Genomic DNA, 19800 nt, shown 5'->3' on the forward strand with positions numbered 1-19800 from the left:
CCAAGCACAGAAATGATATGACCATCATATAACATCAACTGATGACATTAATGGAGCTAAGATACAGTATAATACCCTGCCAGTGACACACAGGGCAGTCAGGAGCTGATTTTCATGCCAACTTCATTGAAAATATAAACTTTATTGTTCTATTATACAATACAAAACAAGCTAAAGCTACATTTTTGAGGGAAAAAGATGTCAAATGCTTTGTTTTACTATTTTACTTCTCTATAACAGTATCAAACATTCACAGTAATAAATATGTTTGTATTTACATAAATGGTAATATTCAGTGCATGACAAACATGACAAACATTAGTGGTAAGAGAAAATGAGTACGGAAAAAAGAAGAATGCTCCGTCAGGTTTCTAACAAATTATGTTTCCTGCCCTCCACAAAAATGTGTAAACTACATTTAAGGAAATAAACATAATAACAGTTTAACAATAAAACATGACCTGACTTATGACTAATGATAGCATATTTTCTCTCCTTCCACCAATTGGCTTATGTATGACAGGTGCGCAAGTCATTCTTCCCTAAAATTGCGAGTAACTTCAGCATAAACATATATTTCTATATATATTATTTACAATGTTTTGATTCTCTGAGCTGATATACAATACGTTTCCCTTAGTAGTGACTGTATAGTCAAGTCTAGTTCCCAGCTAGATGCAGCACCTATTGAATGGTAAAACCCTCTGTCTGTCCACTGTAAACTTGGAAGGGAAGATAATGGATTATCTTTACACACTTATCAAGTTTTCCAAAGCAGGGCAGTGTGTTTAGTCTCACAATTTTGCTCTGGTCATTGGCATTTTAGGAACAGGGTTGCCATATTACAGATCTCACTATTTGGCAGGTCACCCCAGTTTCTTGCAGCACCACGATCTATCTCCTACACATACTTCTAGTTATTCTCTCCAATATTCAGTGTATTGATACTATAGTCAAACTATTCATACATATGATTCCCATAGTGAATTCCAGTTTGTTATAAAACTGTAGAATATTTTTGTATTATCCTTGGATGCGGCTACAACGTCCTGTCCTTTAACGTCAGTAACCATGGTGCAGTAAATCACCGCGGTAACTCCGGGTTGAGGTGTAGCGGATTCCAGAGCAATCTAAACAAAGAGGGCATGTGTGGTGAGTTAGAGAGGAAATCATAACGGCTTGGTCCACGTCCAGGACCAAAGTACATAGCAATTGGGGGAGAAGACAGCACATCCTGGGAGATGTACTTCACACAATTTTATGTGAGAAAAGTAGAACTGCAGCAAAAGAAAACAAAACAGTGATGTTTAAAATAACCACCCTCTTGTCACAGTTCTTCACCGGTTTATGAGAGCCCATGCTTGTGGTTCTCCCGCCACAGAGACATCTGTCTGACATTGTGTTCAGCAACCGTTACTCTCCTCCCTCCCCTCTCCTCCTCTGCCATCACATCTCTCTGCCGTGGAGGGGAGAGATGGAGAGGGGACAGAGACACTAGCTGTATCTTGTAAGGTCAGAGTGGGTGAAAGACTCAAATCCCAGCATCTCTCTCAGACTAATTTTGGTTGTTTATCTCTAGCCACAAATCTATTTCCTTTGTAACTACTTCCTTTAACTCAATCTGCCTCTGGTCTTGTTACTGGTGTTGGGAAGCCATAGTGAGGATTGGTTTCCATTCCATTCTACATGGTTGGATAGCTACAGCATTGAAATACCCAGTAAGCACACTAACATATTCTGTTACAGCAGGGCATCAGGAGCAAGCATACATACACAAACCCTCCTTCTACACCCTGTAATCATTGTTGTGCTTTTCTCTTTTCTTTCCTCACAAAACAAAACATTGATTAAGCTCTAGTACTCCCTGTATTCACTTTTCAACCCCCCAATTAACCCTTTAAGGAGTTAGTCCTTCCCTTCTCTACCACACCATTCCTCTATCTATACACCACCTGCCCAAAGAGCCTAACCGTTTCCATCTCTGAGCCCCTGTCCTGGTTCTCCTGTGATCAGAGGCACTGGTGTAACGTCTGTGTGCTGGTGCAGTTGAGGCAGCTAACATGGCAGCACCAGTGGAACGTACAGTGACACCTCTCAGTGACCTTCTCAGTCTGAGTTTGGAACCCTCTACCACAACACAGCAGCTCACACCCGTCCAGCGCCGGAGACGAGCTGTTACAGGTCCTCCCCGAGGTTCCGTGGGTATCCGTCTTGCCGTGGTAGGTGCAGAAGTTGGGTGACTTCTCAAAGTAGACCAGGTCTCTGGACGACGGGGGTTTGTGGGAGGGGTTCTCGGGTTCGAGATTGCTTGGATTGGCACGGTGAGAGGCGCGGTTGGAACCCTTGTTGGCATAGACGACCCGGGAAGCTCCGTCGAAGCGGTCCTTCAGGAAGTCCCCCACAGCGCGGAAGCTGGGTAGACGCATCCAGCAGGTACGGATGGTGCATGACCCTGACATGCCATGGCACTTACACTCCTGTCGCATCTCTGATGACACTGTCTGGAGAGAGAAGGCAGAAAGGATACAGATGAAGAAATGAAAATGTGGATACGGTGAGCAAAGAAAAGGTGAAAGAACATCAAGAGCAAATTAAACATGGAGGAAAGGGAAGAGGAAAGAAATCTTGGAAGAACGTGAAGAGAATAAACATGAAAGAAAATGGATGAAATTCAGAAAAATAGGTTGATAACGGATAATTACTAAAAAAGTGAGAGAGTGAACATACAGCATGAAGTGCTATCTGTGAATCAACAATGTCTCCTTCACCATTCTCCCTGCCTCGTTGTTGTGTAGGTTAATGAGGTATCGGAGATCCCTTCCTCTCTCACTGGAGTCCACAAACTCCCGACTGAACATCCGGCCAAAGTCCACGTTGTCGCTGCAGCCGCCCCAGTGCCAGTCAGGGCCCCCAGGCCCCCGGCGACGGTAGTCACAGGTGCACGACTCGATGGCCCCCTCAGAGCAGGAGCGGGCCACCGCATGGGTCACTCCTGCACTTGTGATCGCAAACACAAACGCTGTCTCTCGGCAACCTGACACAACAACAGCAGAAATTATCTTCAGGGCTATAGAATATGGAGCATTTTTTTATTTTAAATGTAAAAATCTCAAGATATGTTAACATAGACTTTTCCCTTCCCAAATGGCCTACTAGAGAATCCAAGATTCCATGACATTCTGTACCAAAACAGTCCACCTGTTGCCTTAGTGAGGAGGCCCAGAAGGACAACAGACAACTCACCACGGTTGACGATTTTGCCAAATATTGCCGGGCTGTGGGTGGTCGGGCAGTTCCAGCGGCGGTTTCTGAACTGCCACTTGCACTCCTTGATGGCGGTGTGCAGGCCGGCTGAGATGGCGTGGAGGATCCCAGGGTTCTGGCGGATGAGGCGACGCTGGCGACGGTTCAGCTGGCCCAAGCTGGGATCCAGTACCAACTGGACATTCTTAGAGTTGGTGAGGAGGTTTGCAGAGGAGGCCACGTTCACAATGCCCCTGGCAGAGACGAAGAGAAGAGAGGGTGGAATCAGTTAGTCAGAGAGAGAAGAGAGGGTGGAAGCAGTTAGTCAGAGAGAGAGAGAAGAGAGGATGGAATCAGTTAGTCAGAGAGAGAAGAGAGGTTGGAATCAGTTAGTCAGAGAGAGAGAAAAGAGAGGGTGGAATCAGTTAGTCAGAGAGAGAGAAGAGAGGGTGGAATCAGTTAGTCAGAGAGAGAGAAGAGAGGTTGGAATCAGTTAGTCAGAGAGAGAGAGAAGAGAGGGTGGAATCAGTTAGTCAGAGAGCGAGAAGAGAGGGTGGAATCAGTTAGTCAGAGAGAGAAGAGAGGGTGGAATCAGTTAGTCAGAGAGAGAAGAGAGGGTGGAAGCAGTTAGTCAGAGAGAGAAGAGAGGGTGGAATCAGTTAGTCAGAGAGAGAAGAGAGGGTGGAATCAGTTAGTCAGAGAGAGAAGAGAGGTTGGAATCAGTTAGTCAGAGAGAGAAGAGAGGGTGGAATCAGTTAGTCAGAGAGAGAAGAGAGGGTGGAATCAGTTAGTCAGAGAGCGAGAAGAGAGGGTGGAATCAGTTAGTCAGAGAGAGAAGAGAGGGTGGAATCAGTTAGTCAGAGAGAGAGAAGAGAGGGTGGAATCAGTTAGTCAGAGAGAGAGAAGAGAGGGTGGAATCAGTTAGTCAGAGAGCGAGAAGAGAGGGTGGAATCAGTTAGTCAGAGAGAGAGAAGAGAGGGTGGAATCAGTTAGTCAGAGAGCGAGAAGAGAGGGTGGAATCAGTTAGTCAGAGAGAGAGATTGACCTTTACAACATGTATTGACCTTTAACAAAAAACAATTTGGTTCAAATATACTTATTAATATAAGATTCTGATCATAATGGGTGATGGAAACATTTAATTGGAATTTGAGTATCAGCCACAAAAGTAATAACAAACAACTTCAATACAGTCTATTTTATCTGATGTGATTATGGCTGCCATTATTGGCCGCAGTATGACTGCCATATTGCATTGCCAGCCTACTATATTTATGGTTTCAGTTACTTAGCCTAATTGTTGTGTCTCCTGCAACCCCTTGGCAATCAGAAAGACACATCATTATTTAACTGACTGACCACACTCTTAGAAAAAAAGTTCTGGATAGAAACAAAAAGGGTTATGTTGCATGCCTCATATATGGCACCCCTAAAGGTTCTATACAGAACCTTTTTGTTGGGTTATTTGATCAGAACCCCAGGGGTTCTTCTTTACTGAACCAAAATTGGTTCCATATAGAAACAGTGGGTTCAATATAGGGTTCTGTGTGGAACCAATTTAGGTTCTATATAGAACCTTAAGGAGTGCCATATATGAAGCAAGCATAGAACCCTTTTTGGTTCTACCCAGAATATTGTGTTCTAAGAGTGCACGGGCCAGACAGTATAACGCGGTCGGTCCAGGATTTGGAACGTTATTATCCCATCTTCAGATAAATATTTCAATCCAATTTTCTTCTCTCTCGCTATGTATCTTCTTTCTTTATTTTCTTGTCTTATTGCAGTGATAATGATTGGTTTAGAAGTCAGACCCATGTAAAAAATAAAGAAAAAGTATAGTTTACCCCAGTGACATTGCAAGGCTGCCATGTTCCATAACGAATTATATTGCGGTCTGCGTTATCATTTTGATTATTCAGTTAAATATTATTCATGCAGCTGTTCTCTCTTAATGTCTTTGCAGTGACAGAATGCGTAGTATGCCATGGTCTATAAGCCTACTTAAAATTTGATTTATATTTGTCCACTTAAGGTAGTGTAAGGCACACTATTTCACATATTGGTTTTATAGTTTATAACAAATGTATGCAGACATTGGCGAGGGAATGTATATTTATCCTACAGTTTATCCTATATAGAGTGGAATGTTGAGCATACTTGGAAAATACGAGCAGGACAATATATAGGACCCTGAATAGGACCTGGAATGGAACGGCTCTCTGCCATGAAATAAATCCATATTTAATTTATCCCACATTGGACAGAATTTTTTGTCTCCCGTTCAAGCCACACTGTCAAAATTACAAGCGACAGAGAGAGGGAGAGGGGGAGGGGGGTAAATTGAATAAACATGGGCTGCAACCGTTCCCCAAAAAACGAAATCGTTATCATATTGAAAAATAATACTTCCTTTATATTAAATGATTTAATGGAGAAAGTAATTCCTTTCGATTGAAAACTGGCTAAATCGAGTTAGTTAACCTACTCGCTCTAAATTGGAAGGTGTTATCCTAAAACCCTCAAATGTTAATGGCTTGTGGTTAGTGCTTGGTTTTCTAGCAGAAATTAACAGAAATGATGAAACTGGAGCCAACAATAACACATTATTATTTCGAGCATGGAACAGGCCTAACGTTTTAGTGTTGATTCAGTTGACTTGGAAGCAGAGCACCGCATATTCCAGGCAATACACCGCTACACCACGCATGGACTCCTTGAAATGAGAATTGTTCATGAGGAGGCGCATTTAATTGAATGAATACCTCACAGATTAACTTAAATACTTACCACCACCGGCCGCTGTTGTTGACTGCCCCCGTGCCTGAAAGCGAGGAAACCAGCAGGATGCACGCGGCTTTCATCCCCAGAAGCAGTGCGAGGATCCTCATTATGTCTTCAATTAGAATATGAAAACAGAGCAGGCAAATGTCAAAATTCCGCATCTGAATTCCAAGCACTTTGTATATCTGGTTCTAATTATGATAACAATTCTATTTCGAAGCACAAATAAATCTAGGCCTACTAGATATACATCTGTTTGCCTCCTGCTCCCCAACCATGACCCATAAATAAAACTCATCATAAGAATTGATCATGGAAATAAACCAATTATTTTTTTGAATAAATAATGAGATCTCGTATTACATAAGTCACTCTATTATAAAAGTGATCTATAGGCAACCGGGTTATTCATCTCTCTGATACCCTGTCATTCTCCCATGCAGGGTATCAACGAGCAGGTAATGTATCAACGTGTACTCACCACACCACATTCCAAAGAACAGGGCTTTAGAGAGGAAAAAGCAACGAGGAGCCTTTCCTATAATAATGAATCTGGTGAGGAGACAGTCAGACGGAGGAGACAGGTTGCTAAATGAGTCCTTGTCTAGTGCAGCTGAAGTGTCTTTCCAGGCTCGACTGCAGGATGCTGCGGCTGTTCTCTTCACGTTCTCTGTCTATCTCTGTAGTGATGCTCTGGACAGCAGCAGCACATTGAGCGCGTGGGACAGTCCGGAAGACTTGATCCCCTCCATGAGTGATAGGCAACACATTATTTAATTATTGAGCGCTACAAGAGGAATCAAAAGGGATTTGCTGCTCTCATGTCCCTTTTTCTGCCCTCTTTTCAATAGGATTGGTAGGAGGGATAGATAATTGCCTTCATAGGGCATAATGAATAAAGAAAACAAAAACGGACAGAAAGGAGGAGAAAGGAAAATAAAAAATAGCAAAGGCAATCCACCAGTGTAAATTACACATATTACTAACGGAAGCTCACGGTAATCAAACAATCCAACGATACTTTAGAAATGATGGCTATTAATGCTTGTAGTATTTTCCCACAGGATCATGCTCTGTCTTCCACATCCAGTCTTCGTGAATTAAGTCAAAACACGGAGATGTGTGTGTCTGTGTGTGGAGATGTGCTGTGGCTGTGAGTGCGCACAGCCTGGTTTTCTCCTCCCATTTATGATGCATGAGCGAGGTTGGTCGGTGTTATACTGTACAGTACAGTTACAGCGGAATATGAGCCATCTAAACAGCACTTTTTACCCGTTGGTTGGATTACTCCCTTAACCGCGTCTCCTCCTTCTTTATCAAACTCTAGTATAGCCTACATTCTCAAGATGTTTTCAGTGGCTTGCCACATTTCTCTGCCTTCTCCATCAGCCGATGTCATACACCGAGTGTACAAAACATGAAGTAAACCTGCTCTTTCCATGACATAGCTTTCACCTGGATTCACCTGGTCAGTCTATGATCCCTTATCGATGTCACTTGTTAAATCCACTTGAATCAGTGTAGATGAAGAGGAGGAGACCGGTTAAAGACGGGGTTTTAAGCCTTGAGACAATTGAGACATGGATTGTGTATGTGTGCCATTCGTTATAAATTAATAAGACCAAAGTTGATTAATCAAGATGATTAATCAATTTGGGAATTTTTCTTAATTATTCACATTTGCAATTCATCTTTTTTTTTTGGAATGATTTAGAAGGTTTCATAAATGTCACCCAAGAAGAAAAGCTAATTCCCAAAACATCTGGCTTGCAGACCGCCCTCGACGCATGTGGCTTGTAATCATCAGCCACATTGCGGCGTCTCCTCATCTACTACAGAATGGGTGGAATATGAGTAAACATGCCCCATAGGCCCATAGACAGACAGTTAATTGAAATAAGGCTACATGGTGTCCTTATACTGTCCTATCTGTTTCTGTATATGGTTGGAGTTAAGTTTCTTGTTTAGGTATCTAGGATCAGCCACAAGAAATTATGACATTTGATCATTCTCTCCCAGCTTGCACATAACATTCTGAGAACCATATGTTTCTTAGAGAGCTTGGTGAGAGCATGGTTGTCCTATGGTTATTTTGCATAAGACCTGCCCACAACTTTCTCGGGAATGGTACAAGATAGTTGCTTGTCTTTGGAACATTCTCAGCACAAGGCATTGTACATGACAAAAAAACAAAAACATTATTTTGTTCTTAATTCATGACTTTAACAGAACGTTTCCTAAAAGTTCAAACATGGTTACATTTAGTTAGCATTTTGGTAATGTTCTAGGAACATTCTTCAACTGGTTTGACATTGGGAATGTTCTCAAATTGTTCCAAGAACGTTAAAAAACAATATTCTTCTGTGGGAATTGCAGTTCTTCAACATAACGTTTCCTCATGGTTCTATTTAAAGTTATGTTCTCAAGTTGTTTTTGAGAACTTTAAAGGAAACTTTCCATTAAAAGCAGAAGAAAAAGTTAATAAAGTTCAGAGACAGTTTGAAGAATGTCATTTAAAAACATACATATCATTCTCAGAACGTGAAGAAAACTTTCCATAAAAAACACCAAAAACTTTAGTAACATTCAGAGAACGTTCGAAGAATTGTATTTCAAAACATCTCAGCATCAACAAAACTCTCTCCTCTATCTTGTTAAGTGTGTTCAGGTGTGATGGCTGCACCCACTAATTGACCACACCTGATCTTAATGAGTCCTTGTTCCCTTTGAAAGGTTTGTAACAAGCTCTCACAGTCTCACTGCAGAATTAAACATGCATCCACATTCACCAAAAGTCATATTTCTAAGTGTTTTTGTTGCTCCTGCTGCTCTGTATCATTCCATTTATCCACAGTCAAATTTAGAAGTTAAGAGTTAAGTTTAGGCACTCATTCCAAATGGTTAAGGTAAGGGTTAAGGTTTGGGCTCAGGTTAAAACCAATAATTTAAAAACAGTGTCCACGACTGGGATCGAACACGCAACCTTCTGATCCAGAGACGGGATTATGCCCACCCACCCTAGCAAAACCCAAGCCTACTTGATGGTAATAGTGTTCATTGTTGCCCCTAATGGCCAGTTTTGAAGTAATCTCCCAACGTCCTCAGGACATGGATAGATGTCCAATTTCTACATCAATCTTGAACTACCTGGCTTCTGTTTGAATAGACTACATTCAACAGTTTTGTATGTGTAATAAAACACGGCATGCTAGCTCCATCTTGGTGGCGCTGGAGACTAATTAGCAAACAGAAGATTATAGGTTTGAATCTTTTTCTTTCACCTTTATTTAACCAGGTCAGTTGAGAACAGTTTTTCATTTACAACTGCGACCTGGCCAAGATAAAGCAAAGCAGTGCGACACAAACAATCTGAATCTAATGCCGTGTCACAATAAAAGATGCATGTGTTTGCATGATTAATGGCTGAGGAAATTCATTTCCATGTGTCCTATCTGTGCTTGCAGTTCAAAAAAGTTAACCCAAAATAAGCTAACAGTGTTATTAAATCTAATCAACAACAAAAATGGCATTAGATTCGCAAACAACAGGTGTAGAATAACAGTGAAATGCTTACTTACGGGCCATTCCCAACAATGCAGAGAAAAAGAAAATAGAGAAATAATAGAAAAGTAAAACACGTAATAATACAAGTAAGAACAAATACACAATGAGTAAAGATAACTGGCTATAGACACAGGGTACCAGTACTGAGTGGATGTGCAGGGGTACGAGGTAATTGACATAGATGTACATCTAACTAGGAATAAAGTGACAGATAGTCAACAGTAGCAGCAGTGTATGTGATGAGTCAAAAGTAGCAGTCTTATGGCTTGGGGTTAGAAGCTGTTCAGAGTCTTGTTGGTTCCAGACTTTGTGCATCGGTACCACTTGCCGTGCTGTAGCAGAGAGAACAGTCTATTACTTGGGTGTCTGGAGTCTGACAATGTTTAGGGCCTTCCTCTGACACCACCTGGTATAGAGGTGCTGGATGGCAGTGAGCACAGCCCCAGTGATGTATATACTGGGCCTATGCACTACCCTCTGTATAGAGGTGCTGGATGGCAGTGAGCACAGCCCCAGTGATGTATATACTGGGCCTATGTACTACCCTCTGTATAGAGGTGCTGGATGGCAGGGAGCACAGCCCCAGTGATATATATACTGGGCCTATGCACTACCCTCTGACACCGCCTGGTATAGAGGTGCTGGATGGCAGGGAGCACAGCCCCAGTGATATATATACTGGGCCTATGTACTACCCTCTGTATAGAGGTGCTGGATGGCAGTGAGCACAGCCCCAGTGATATATATACTGGGCCTATGCACTACCCTCTGACACCGCCTGGTATAGAGGTGCTGGATGGCAGTGAGCACAGCCCCAGTGATATATATACTGGGCCTATGTACTACCCTCTGTATAGAGGTGCTGGATGGCAGGGAGCACAGCCCCAGTGATGTATATACTGGGCCTATGCACTACCCTCTGTATAGAGGTGCTGGATGGCAGGGAGCACAGCCCCAGTGATGTGTATACTGGGCCTATGCACTACCCTCTGTATAGAGGTGCTGGATGGCAGTGAGCACAGCCCCAGTGATATATATACTGGGCCTATGCACTACCCTCTGACACCGCCTGGTATAGAGGTGCTGGATGGCAGGGAGCACAGCCCCAGTGATGTATATACTGGGCCTATGCACTACCCTCTGTAGCGCCTTGTGTAAAAGTCTTAGTGAAACATTCAGTGAAAGTTTTAAGGAAGTTATTTAAAAACTTCCAAATAACCTATACTTTCTGTTCTCATATCATTAAGTTTTCCCCAAACTTTCAAGGTACCAGAGTAAAACGTTCTCAGAATCTCCCTGCAACCTAAAAATATACGTTTCCAGAATAGGCAAAAGCTACACTTCTGTTCTCAGAACATTTAAAAAACATTCAGTTTTATCGGTCAGGAAACATATGACTTTGTTCCCACAACCAATGTGAAACCAAAAACACATGTTCCCACAACTTCCAAAGAACCAAACGTGCCTAACCTCTCTCTCCCCCTCATGGTTTAAAGACATGATAGCAGGAGGAAGGGTTCTTTTGTCGAGAGGATTTAATGAGAGGTATCCTACGTCATTTATACTCCTGCTTCTTAAAGTTGCTGCTCAAACAGGCTTCCCGGGGCGCTCATGCGACACCGAGCAGATTAGAGCCCGCAATCCGGATAAAGCGACGCCCTTTATGCACAAATCAACTTCAAATCACATTTTAAGCCAATTAGATATACATGACAAGCTAGAATGCTAATGCACTTTTCATTGCCGGACTTTAGGGAATAGAAGGAGATTAAATGAAGAATTGGTGTCACTATGTGTTAAGGGGGGTTTGAACTACATTTTATGAAACGACATCACACAATGTTATGTTATAATATCTAGTTATTTGGAATGGTGAACAAGGATGACATGGAACTCGATAGTTTATCTGGGTGCACCTGTTGATTAAATTATAATTGTATTATGCCAATTAACTGATTATTTGCCTGATATATAAAACCTATTTTACTTCATTTGAGTCAACCTGAGGGATATCCCATGGGCAGTACATATCAAACACCCTAAACCAGCTGGGTGGAAAACCTTTATCAGAGGCCACAGCATCTCATCTGGTGCGTTTGTCATTTCTTGGGAAGCTATAGTCTCCAAAGGCTAAAAGACAGACAAGAGGATGGGTGTTATTTTGGCACAGACATGTTATAGGCAACTTGCCAAACGTAAAAAGACAGAGAGAAGACATTTTTGGTCTTGTGCGACACTTTCCTCTAGGAAAAATGATGAAGCGTGAAAATATCCGTTGATCAAACAAGTCGAAAACTGATGAAGTTGGACAATAAACAATAACTTATTTGAACTTTAAGTCAATTGAATTCAAACTTTGATGACTTGTTTGCAAATTACATTAAACATAGCCTCTCCCTACTGTATGAAAATGGTTTTATTTCATTCGCTGAAAAAAAAATATCAAATTGTTATGGAATGATGAAGTTGTTTCAAACACAATAATAAAGAACAGACGAGCTGATTGAGGTGGGAGGAAGGGAGAAGGAAGAGGGGTAACAGATGACTGTTTACCCAAGTATCATTGGAGCGCCGCGAAGAGAGCCGTGCGCCTGCCTGCTGCTGCCTCTAGCTCCATGTCGTACAGTGGAACCAGCAGCAACCAACCAATCCCCTCCCCCCAACACTATAGTCATTTATTTCCTAGACATATCGGGACTGATTTCTCTCTTGGGTTTCATCTGAATACATTTTCGTTTTCTTTCAGTTGTATCCAACAAAATAGTAAACATCCATATCAGTGATGTTCCATATAAAAGTGTTTTCTATTATTATATGGTAGTACAATGTCTCACTCACAGATGGTGATGCTGGTGAGGAAAATGGTACCTGCGCGAAACATCTTTGGATATGTTGTGACACTTATTGGCTGTCGGTCAAATTCACATAATGGTTTGTCAACTATTGATGCTTTTCTCAGAAGCTCAATACCTCGAAAACAACCGCCTGTAGCGACATCTCCCCTCCCTTATTTTCTCTCCTCCCCCCCTTCACGTTCGCCCCAAACTATTCTGCTCTCTTTCTTCATTCCTCGTTCTGTTGGAGGCACATCGCTAATCTACTCCACTCTTGTCCAATTTTTCTTTTAATCGATTTTCACACCAGTGTTTTAATGTCACGTCGGGAAAGACGCTTACCAAAATGGAGATATCGCATACATTCAGTTGGGACCTTGTCCTGATTTTGGCAGCGGCACTTACGTCACCTGCAATCACGTAAGTAGCCCGAGAGAGAGATGAGAAGTTGATAAAGTGGAGATGATGTTCAATGAGCATTCCGGGGATGAGAAATAATTAAAACGAAAAGTTAATTCGGAGGAAGAATTATGTTGAGTTACTGATATTTCCTTGAGGTTGATCTAATATTCTATTTTAGTTAAATAACTTGTTGGTGCACATGTTACAATGCCTTGATATCTGCGTTCAACTCTGTCTCACTAACATGCCTATTGCTGCCTGCTGTTACCGCTGACATCCCGATTTTCAAAATGTTTCTTTGTTTGTGACCTGTAATGACACACACACACACACACACACACACACACACACACACACACACACACACACACACACACACACACACACACACACACACACACACACACACACACACACACACACACACACACACACACACACACACACACACACACACACACACACACACACACACACACACACTAATCAGAACCAACAGTTGGGGGACTGAATGATTAAGGACATGCAAAACAGAGATGGTTTAGTAACAATGCCATCTAGGTTTCTACAGCACACTTTTTTTTTACAATACTGTGCTTCACTGGAACTTGTGTAATTAAAATGTAAGTAGTGAATATATGTAAATAGGCCTAGATACAGTAGGATGGTAATCCCAGAGATAATAATCAACATTCTATTTCCTTGAAAATACATCTTTTCCCAGAATATAGTGTTAAGCTGTGTCAGCAAATACTTTTCTGTGAATGTTCATTTCATTACATGACACTTTCATTGTTAGACATTACATTAGACGGAGGGTCAGAGCAGGCACTTCAAGGATAGATATTGCTCTAGAGTTGCTGATGACCCTGTACTACCTCCACTGTATCCTCACCTCAGGGTGCTGTGTAATGACATCCTGGGTCTGAAGGTGGCAGGAGATCCAGTGCTGACCCCTACCTCTGTCTGCCTGCGGCTGGCGGGCCTGAGCAAGCGTCAGATGCGTCTGTGTGTTCGGAGCCCCGACGTGACGGCTTCAGCCCTGCAGGGCATGCAGGTCATAGATAGATATATATATATATATAATACAATTAATTGTTTTATACAATATTTGACCATATTTTAGCAGGGTCTGGAATGAAGATTCAATGACCAAGATTTTAGTCATGTTGCCAAACCGGGTTTTCTGTATTGTGTCCCACCTACCACCCGCCAACCCCTCTTTGACTGCAACTCTCTGTTCATCATATATGCATAGTCACTTTAATCATATCTACATGTACATACCACCTCAATCAGCCTGACTAACCGGTGTCTGTATGTAGCCTCCCTACTGTATATAGCCTGTCTTTTTACTGTTGTTTTATTTCTTTATCTACCTATTGTTCACCTAATACCTTTTTTACCCTATTGGTTAGAGCCTGTAAGTAAGCATTTCACTGTAAGGTCTACTACACCTGTTGTATTCAGCGCACGTGACAAATAAACTTTGATTTGATTTGAAAATGCCAACGTCCATTCTGGTGGTGTATTTATTTGTGTGCATCCCAGGTGGCCATCCACGAGTGCCAGCACCAGCTCAGAGATCAACGGTGGAACTGTTCAGCCCTGGAGAGCCTCAACAAGCTGCCCCACCAGAGCGCAATCCTCAACAGGGGTGAGAGTGACACAGGGGCAGAGAAAGATGGAGGGTGGACATGCAGACAGGATATTTTCCATGTGATCTGACCAGAAAAAACTCCAGTTCCCTGGTCAGGAAGACTTTTAGGCCCTATAGGTGGGGATAGTGGACAAAAAAAGGATGCTGACATAAAAGCATTTCTTCGCATGTTTTCCTTTATAGAATGAAAATAATGAAAGGATATGAAGCTTTCCTGTATGTAGATTATACCCAGTATGATGACATCAGGACTCTGATGTGTCTCTCTCCGCTCTCCCACAGGCTTCAGGGAGACTGCCTTCTCTCTGTCCCTGTTGGCAGCGGGTGTGGCACACTCCGTGGCTTCTGCCTGCAGCTTGGGCAAGCTCCGTGACTGCGGCTGCGAGGCCAAGCGTCGCCTGGACGATGACAAGATCCGTCTCAAACTCACCCAACTGCAGCTGCAGACCCTACAGAGAGGCGGGGCCAGAGCGGGCATGGGAGGGGATGGGGGAGGAGGCCTTCCCGCCCCCCAGGATTTCAGAGATGTGCCAGCCAGCCAGCGTTCTGGTTCTACCCACCCCACCTCCCTCCTCAATCCCCTGCCAGAGGACTTCAGCCCCCAGCAGGAAACCTGGGAGTGGGGGGGCTGTAGCCATGACACCCGCTTCGGTGAGAGATTCTCCAGGGACTGGTTGGACTCCCGGGGAACTCCGAGGGATATCCACGCCCGCATGAGGATCCACAACAACAGGGTGGGCCGACAGGTGAGCAGAGACTCTGACAGATAGGATTCATCTTGTGTATTTTTATCAAGATGATAACTGCAGATAGGATTCATCTTGTGTATTTTTATCAAGATGATAACTGCAGATAGGATTCATCTTGTGTATTTTTATCAAGATGATAACTGCAGATAGGATTCAGGCTCTCATTTGGTGAAGGTTTTGCAATGGAATTCATCAAGTTTTCTAACATTTATGGAATTTAATATTTAATTGAATTAAATATTTTTCTGGTCATTTTATAAACGTTTATTACAGATTCATAAACAATCAATAAAATATTTATAAAACACGTATAAACCATTTTAAAGCTGCAATATGTAACTTTTTAGGTGACCTGACCAAATTCACATAGAAATGTGTGTTATAGAGCTTTTATTTTCATTGAAAGTGAGTCTAAGAATTGTATATCTGTTCTTTGTCTGCTATTTCTATGCTTCCCGTTCTAGATTATTTTAATCTTTTACTTTCAGTTTTGTACACCAGCTTCAAACAGCGTAAAAAACAATGTTTTTGGTTATGTAAAATATATTTCACAGCAGTTTAGTTGGTACTATGCCATTCTTGCTTGTTTTGTCACAGAAACTGAAATTAGGCAAACTATGAGAATTTTAGCAACCAGGAAATGGCATAGAGATTTCTGCATAGTGTATCTTTAAATACGTTTATAATTGTTAGCCTAGTACATTGCAATCAAAAGCCTTCTACACTTCTATGGATAGTGACATGATTGTTTCCCCCTGCACAGCTTGTGACTGACAACATGAAGCGGAGGTGTAAGTGCCACGGCACGTCAGGCAGCTGCCAGTTCAAGACCTGCTGGTACGTGTCTCCTGAGTTCAGGCTGCTGGGTTCTCTGCTGAGGGATAAGTTTCTCACCGCCATCTTCATCAACTCCCAGAACAAGAACAGCGGGGTGTTCAACCCCCGGGTCGCAGCTGGCAATGGAGCCTTGAATGGGGTTAGGAACGGGGCCGGAGTAGGATCCAGATCTGGGTCTGGGGGCGTGGGTAGCCCAAACAATGTGGGTCGGCGGAGGCCGAGTGTGTCACGGGAGCTGGTCTACTTTGAGAAGTCTCCAGACTTCTGTGAGCGGGAGCCGTCCCTGGACTCCTTGGGCACCCAGGGACGGATCTGCAACAAGACCAGCCACAGCATGGACAGCTGCGGGTCCCTGTGCTGCGGGAGAGGGCACAATATCCTGAAGCAGACACGTAGTGAGAGGTGCCACTGCCGCTTCCACTGGTGCTGCTACGTGCTCTGTGAGGAGTGTCGAGTCACTGAGTGGGTCAACGTCTGTAAGTAGACCAGTACCCTCCTGTACACACAAACCCACACAACTAAACCTTTCATTTGGTATATGGGTAGACGAGGCCCATCCAGGACTCTTACTTACTTAATCATCTTAATGCTTTGGGATGCATGGGGCCACCACAAGAGAGAAAGAGTGCTACTATTTCAATGCAGCACTAGCAGCCATCTTGGTAAGGGTTCCTGGTCAGACCACAGTCTTTGATGTTCTTCTCAACTGTCCTCCATGTTTCTCCTGGACATTTTCAGGACACAGGATGGCAAAATCTAAATCCACCCTTTAACTCTGTCCAATGTACACACATCCACCCAACCAAACCTTTCATTTCAGTGTTTGTGTTTCTCTTTGCGTCAGTTAAGTCTCCCACAGAATCGGTTTACCCCCCGCTTCTTCTTCTTCTCCTCTTTTTTTTCTTCTTTCCGTCATCTGGGATCTATTTTCCCTTTGTTGCCTGTTGTTATTCTCAAAATGCCAAGTCAAAGATTGAGGAAGAGGTGACTCATGTCATTTGTCTTTCTTTCCTCTGCCTGTTTGGATGCAGCCCTTTCAGCCATGATAATCAGAATGCCCTGGACCCCATCTGCTGTTCTGTTCTGCGCTCCCCTGGTCTCTGTTCAGAAACAAAGAACACTCAAACAGCAGTAAGGCATTATTATTTCAACTAACTAATGCCTAGGCTACTATTACAGTGTACAGTTTTTGTGTATATGAAAAATGTATATTATTTTGGTGTGTGAATTTATTTAGACTCCGTTGCTTGGCATCTGCTGTGTGGCACCAGTTTATGAGAGGAACATATGAGACCCAATGACTGAGTGTTTCTCTGCTCAGGATGGTGAAATTGAGCTGAAGTCGTAATAGTCAACAAAGCCTGAACATAACAGTGGGATGCTGGAAAACAGATAAGTCATGTCACGAGTTCTGATATGGAATGTGGGAATAAACTCCAGAGGACGATTATACTCATTGAACATTTTGCACCTGCACCTCAAGACTAATCGGTTTCAATTCTTTCATTCCGATTCTTCATTGCATGAACCAGGAGGAACTAAGGAAACAGAACTAAAGAGAACCAGGCATGATGGTTCCTCAACGTGTTTCTACTACCAACGGAATCAGAACCAGAGAGAACCAGGCATGATGGTTCCTCAACGTGTTTCTACTACCAACGGAATCAGAACCAGAGAGAACCAGGCATGATGGTTCCTCAACGTGTTTCTACTACCAACGGAATCAGAACCAGAGAGAACCAGGCATGATGGTTCCTCAACGCGTTTCTACTACCAACGGAATCAGAACCAGAGAGAACCAGGCATGATGGTTCCTCAACGTGTTTCTACTACCAACGGAATCAGAACCAGAGAGAACCAGGCATGATGGTTCCTCAACGTGTTTCTACTACCAACGGAATCAGAACCAGAGAGAACCAGGCATGATGGTTCCTCAACGTGTTTCTACTACCAACGGAATCAGAACCAGAGAGAACCAGGCATGATGGTTCCTCAACGTGTTTCTACTATCAACGGAAACAGAACTAAAGAGAACCAGGCATGATGGTTCCTCAACGTGTTTCTACTACCAACGGAAACAGAACTAAAGAGAACCAGGCATGATGGTTCCTCAACGTGTTTCTACTACCAACGGAATCAGAACCAGAGAGAACCAGGCATGATGGTTCTTCAACGTGTTTCTACTACCAACGGAATCAGAACCAGAGAGAACCAGGCATGATGGTTCCTCAACGTGTTTCTACTACCAACGGAATCAGAACCAGAGAGAACCAGGCATGATGGTTCCTCAACGTGTTTCTACTACCAACGGAAACAGAACTAAAGAGAACCAGGCATGATGGTTCCTCAACGTGTTTCTACTACCAACGGAATCAGATCCACAAGTCATCTAGTGGGGACAGTTTTTTTGTGTCTATGGATTTTCTTGGAGAAGGAAACCCATGTCTGGCTCTTGGTTGAGGGATGTTTTCGACCTCTCGCCATACTGAACTACAGGTCATTTAGGGAATACTGCACCTAGAACTGTACCACTCATAACCAGGAAATGACCACACACACTGTATTATTGCTGTTTCTTTTGTTTTGTGATTATGTTTTATTTAGTGAATCAATATAATTATTATGTCTCAAATATGCCTCTGCTTATTGTTGCCGGACGGAAATTGTCTCATTCCATTGTGAGAACAGCGGTGATTATAGGTCTCTGCATTTCTGATAAGTTTCAATGCTATGAAATGTGTAGGAAGTAGTATATGTGTCCACTTTGAGAGAAAGGTAGAGAATTGGCACACATGGATTGAGTATATCAAACCCAGGCAAGGCATGCTCCATTCCCATGACCTGGATTAGGGAGCTAGGTGGGGTGGGGTGCGGTGTGGGAGGGTTGGAGGTTTTGGGCATAACCCACTTGGAACAACTGGTTGAATTAACATTGTTTCAACGTAATTTCAACGTAATTTGTCAATATATTGTGACGTGGAATCTATGTGGAAAAAACATTTGATTTGAAAAAAGTAAAAATATATTTTTTCTATTAAATAGGCACATTCTCCTCCTCTCCCCCGCAACTCTTCCCCACAACTCTTCCCCAGGTCCTTAGTGTACAAGAGAAAGTAGTGCACTATGTTTTCTGCCAATATGCCTGGTAAAATAATGGTTAATAAACAACTCTAAGGTGGGCCCTATAAAATGTGTACTTTTCCCCCCAAAATGATCTTTTATGTTTGCCCAAATTATGTTCTCGCAGTTTTATTTTTTCCTCTTTTTAGATTTTCTGTCTCTTTTTTTTTTCACTCTCAAAATTACAATTGTTTATAGAGAAACAACACAGTTGGATGTTCTGAGCCCATGTCAATACTTAAATCACATAAGAAGACAATTTTTTAGGTCTGGAAGAAAATTAACACTTTTTTAAATGTAATTTTTTTTGTGTAATTCCCCTTTAATTGCGCACCTGGCCATTTAATTCCGCACATCAATGACCACATTTTGAGGTTACTGTAACTATACATTTCTTCTTATGTAATCATATAAAGCATGCATGTTCACAAGAAAGTAAGTACGCATCCTATATACGGGGTCAGTTCCAGTACCACATTTACAATGTGCAGAGATACTGGAGTGATGAAGGTACATACACTGCTGTTGAAAAGTTTGGGGTCACTTAGAAATGTTCTTGTTTTTGAAAGAAAAGCACATTTTTTGGTCCATTAAAATAACATCAAATTGA

The 19800-nt window shown here is 42.5% G+C and overlaps 2 protein-coding genes across 3 annotated transcripts; one reads left to right on the forward strand and one right to left on the reverse strand.

Moving 5' to 3' along the window:
• Nucleotides 1-192: 192 nt before the first annotated feature.
• On the reverse strand, nucleotides 193-7150 carry LOC118360379 (protein Wnt-1-like). The gene is made up of 5 exons (XM_035739642.2): nucleotides 6506-7150; nucleotides 6031-6136; nucleotides 3244-3497; nucleotides 2769-3034; nucleotides 193-2501 (listed from the first exon to the last, which is right to left on the reverse strand). Exons 1-5 carry the CDS (start codon nucleotides 6513-6515, stop codon nucleotides 2010-2012), a joined length of 1128 nt encoding a protein of 375 aa, XP_035595535.1. The 5' UTR covers nucleotides 6516-7150; the 3' UTR covers nucleotides 193-2009.
• Nucleotides 7151-12627: 5477 nt separating this feature from the next.
• LOC118360679 (protein Wnt-10b-like) lies at nucleotides 12628-19800 on the forward strand. Of its 2 annotated transcripts, XM_052484945.1 has the most exons (6): nucleotides 12628-12842; nucleotides 13725-13881; nucleotides 14376-14481; nucleotides 14767-15230; nucleotides 15997-16546; nucleotides 17102-19800. In XM_052484945.1, exons 1-6 carry the CDS (start codon nucleotides 12769-12771, stop codon nucleotides 17203-17205), a joined length of 1455 nt encoding a protein of 484 aa, XP_052340905.1. In that variant the 5' UTR covers nucleotides 12628-12768; the 3' UTR covers nucleotides 17206-19800. The 2 variants fall into 2 exon arrangements, with proteins under 2 accessions (XP_052340905.1, XP_035595865.1); XM_035739972.2 differs by having other exon boundaries at nucleotides 12629-12842; nucleotides 15997-19800.

The sequence above is a fragment of the Oncorhynchus keta genome, chromosome 28, assembly GCF_023373465.1.
Source record: "Oncorhynchus keta strain PuntledgeMale-10-30-2019 chromosome 28, Oket_V2, whole genome shotgun sequence".
NCBI classification, from domain to species: Eukaryota; Metazoa; Chordata; class Actinopteri; order Salmoniformes; family Salmonidae; genus Oncorhynchus; species Oncorhynchus keta.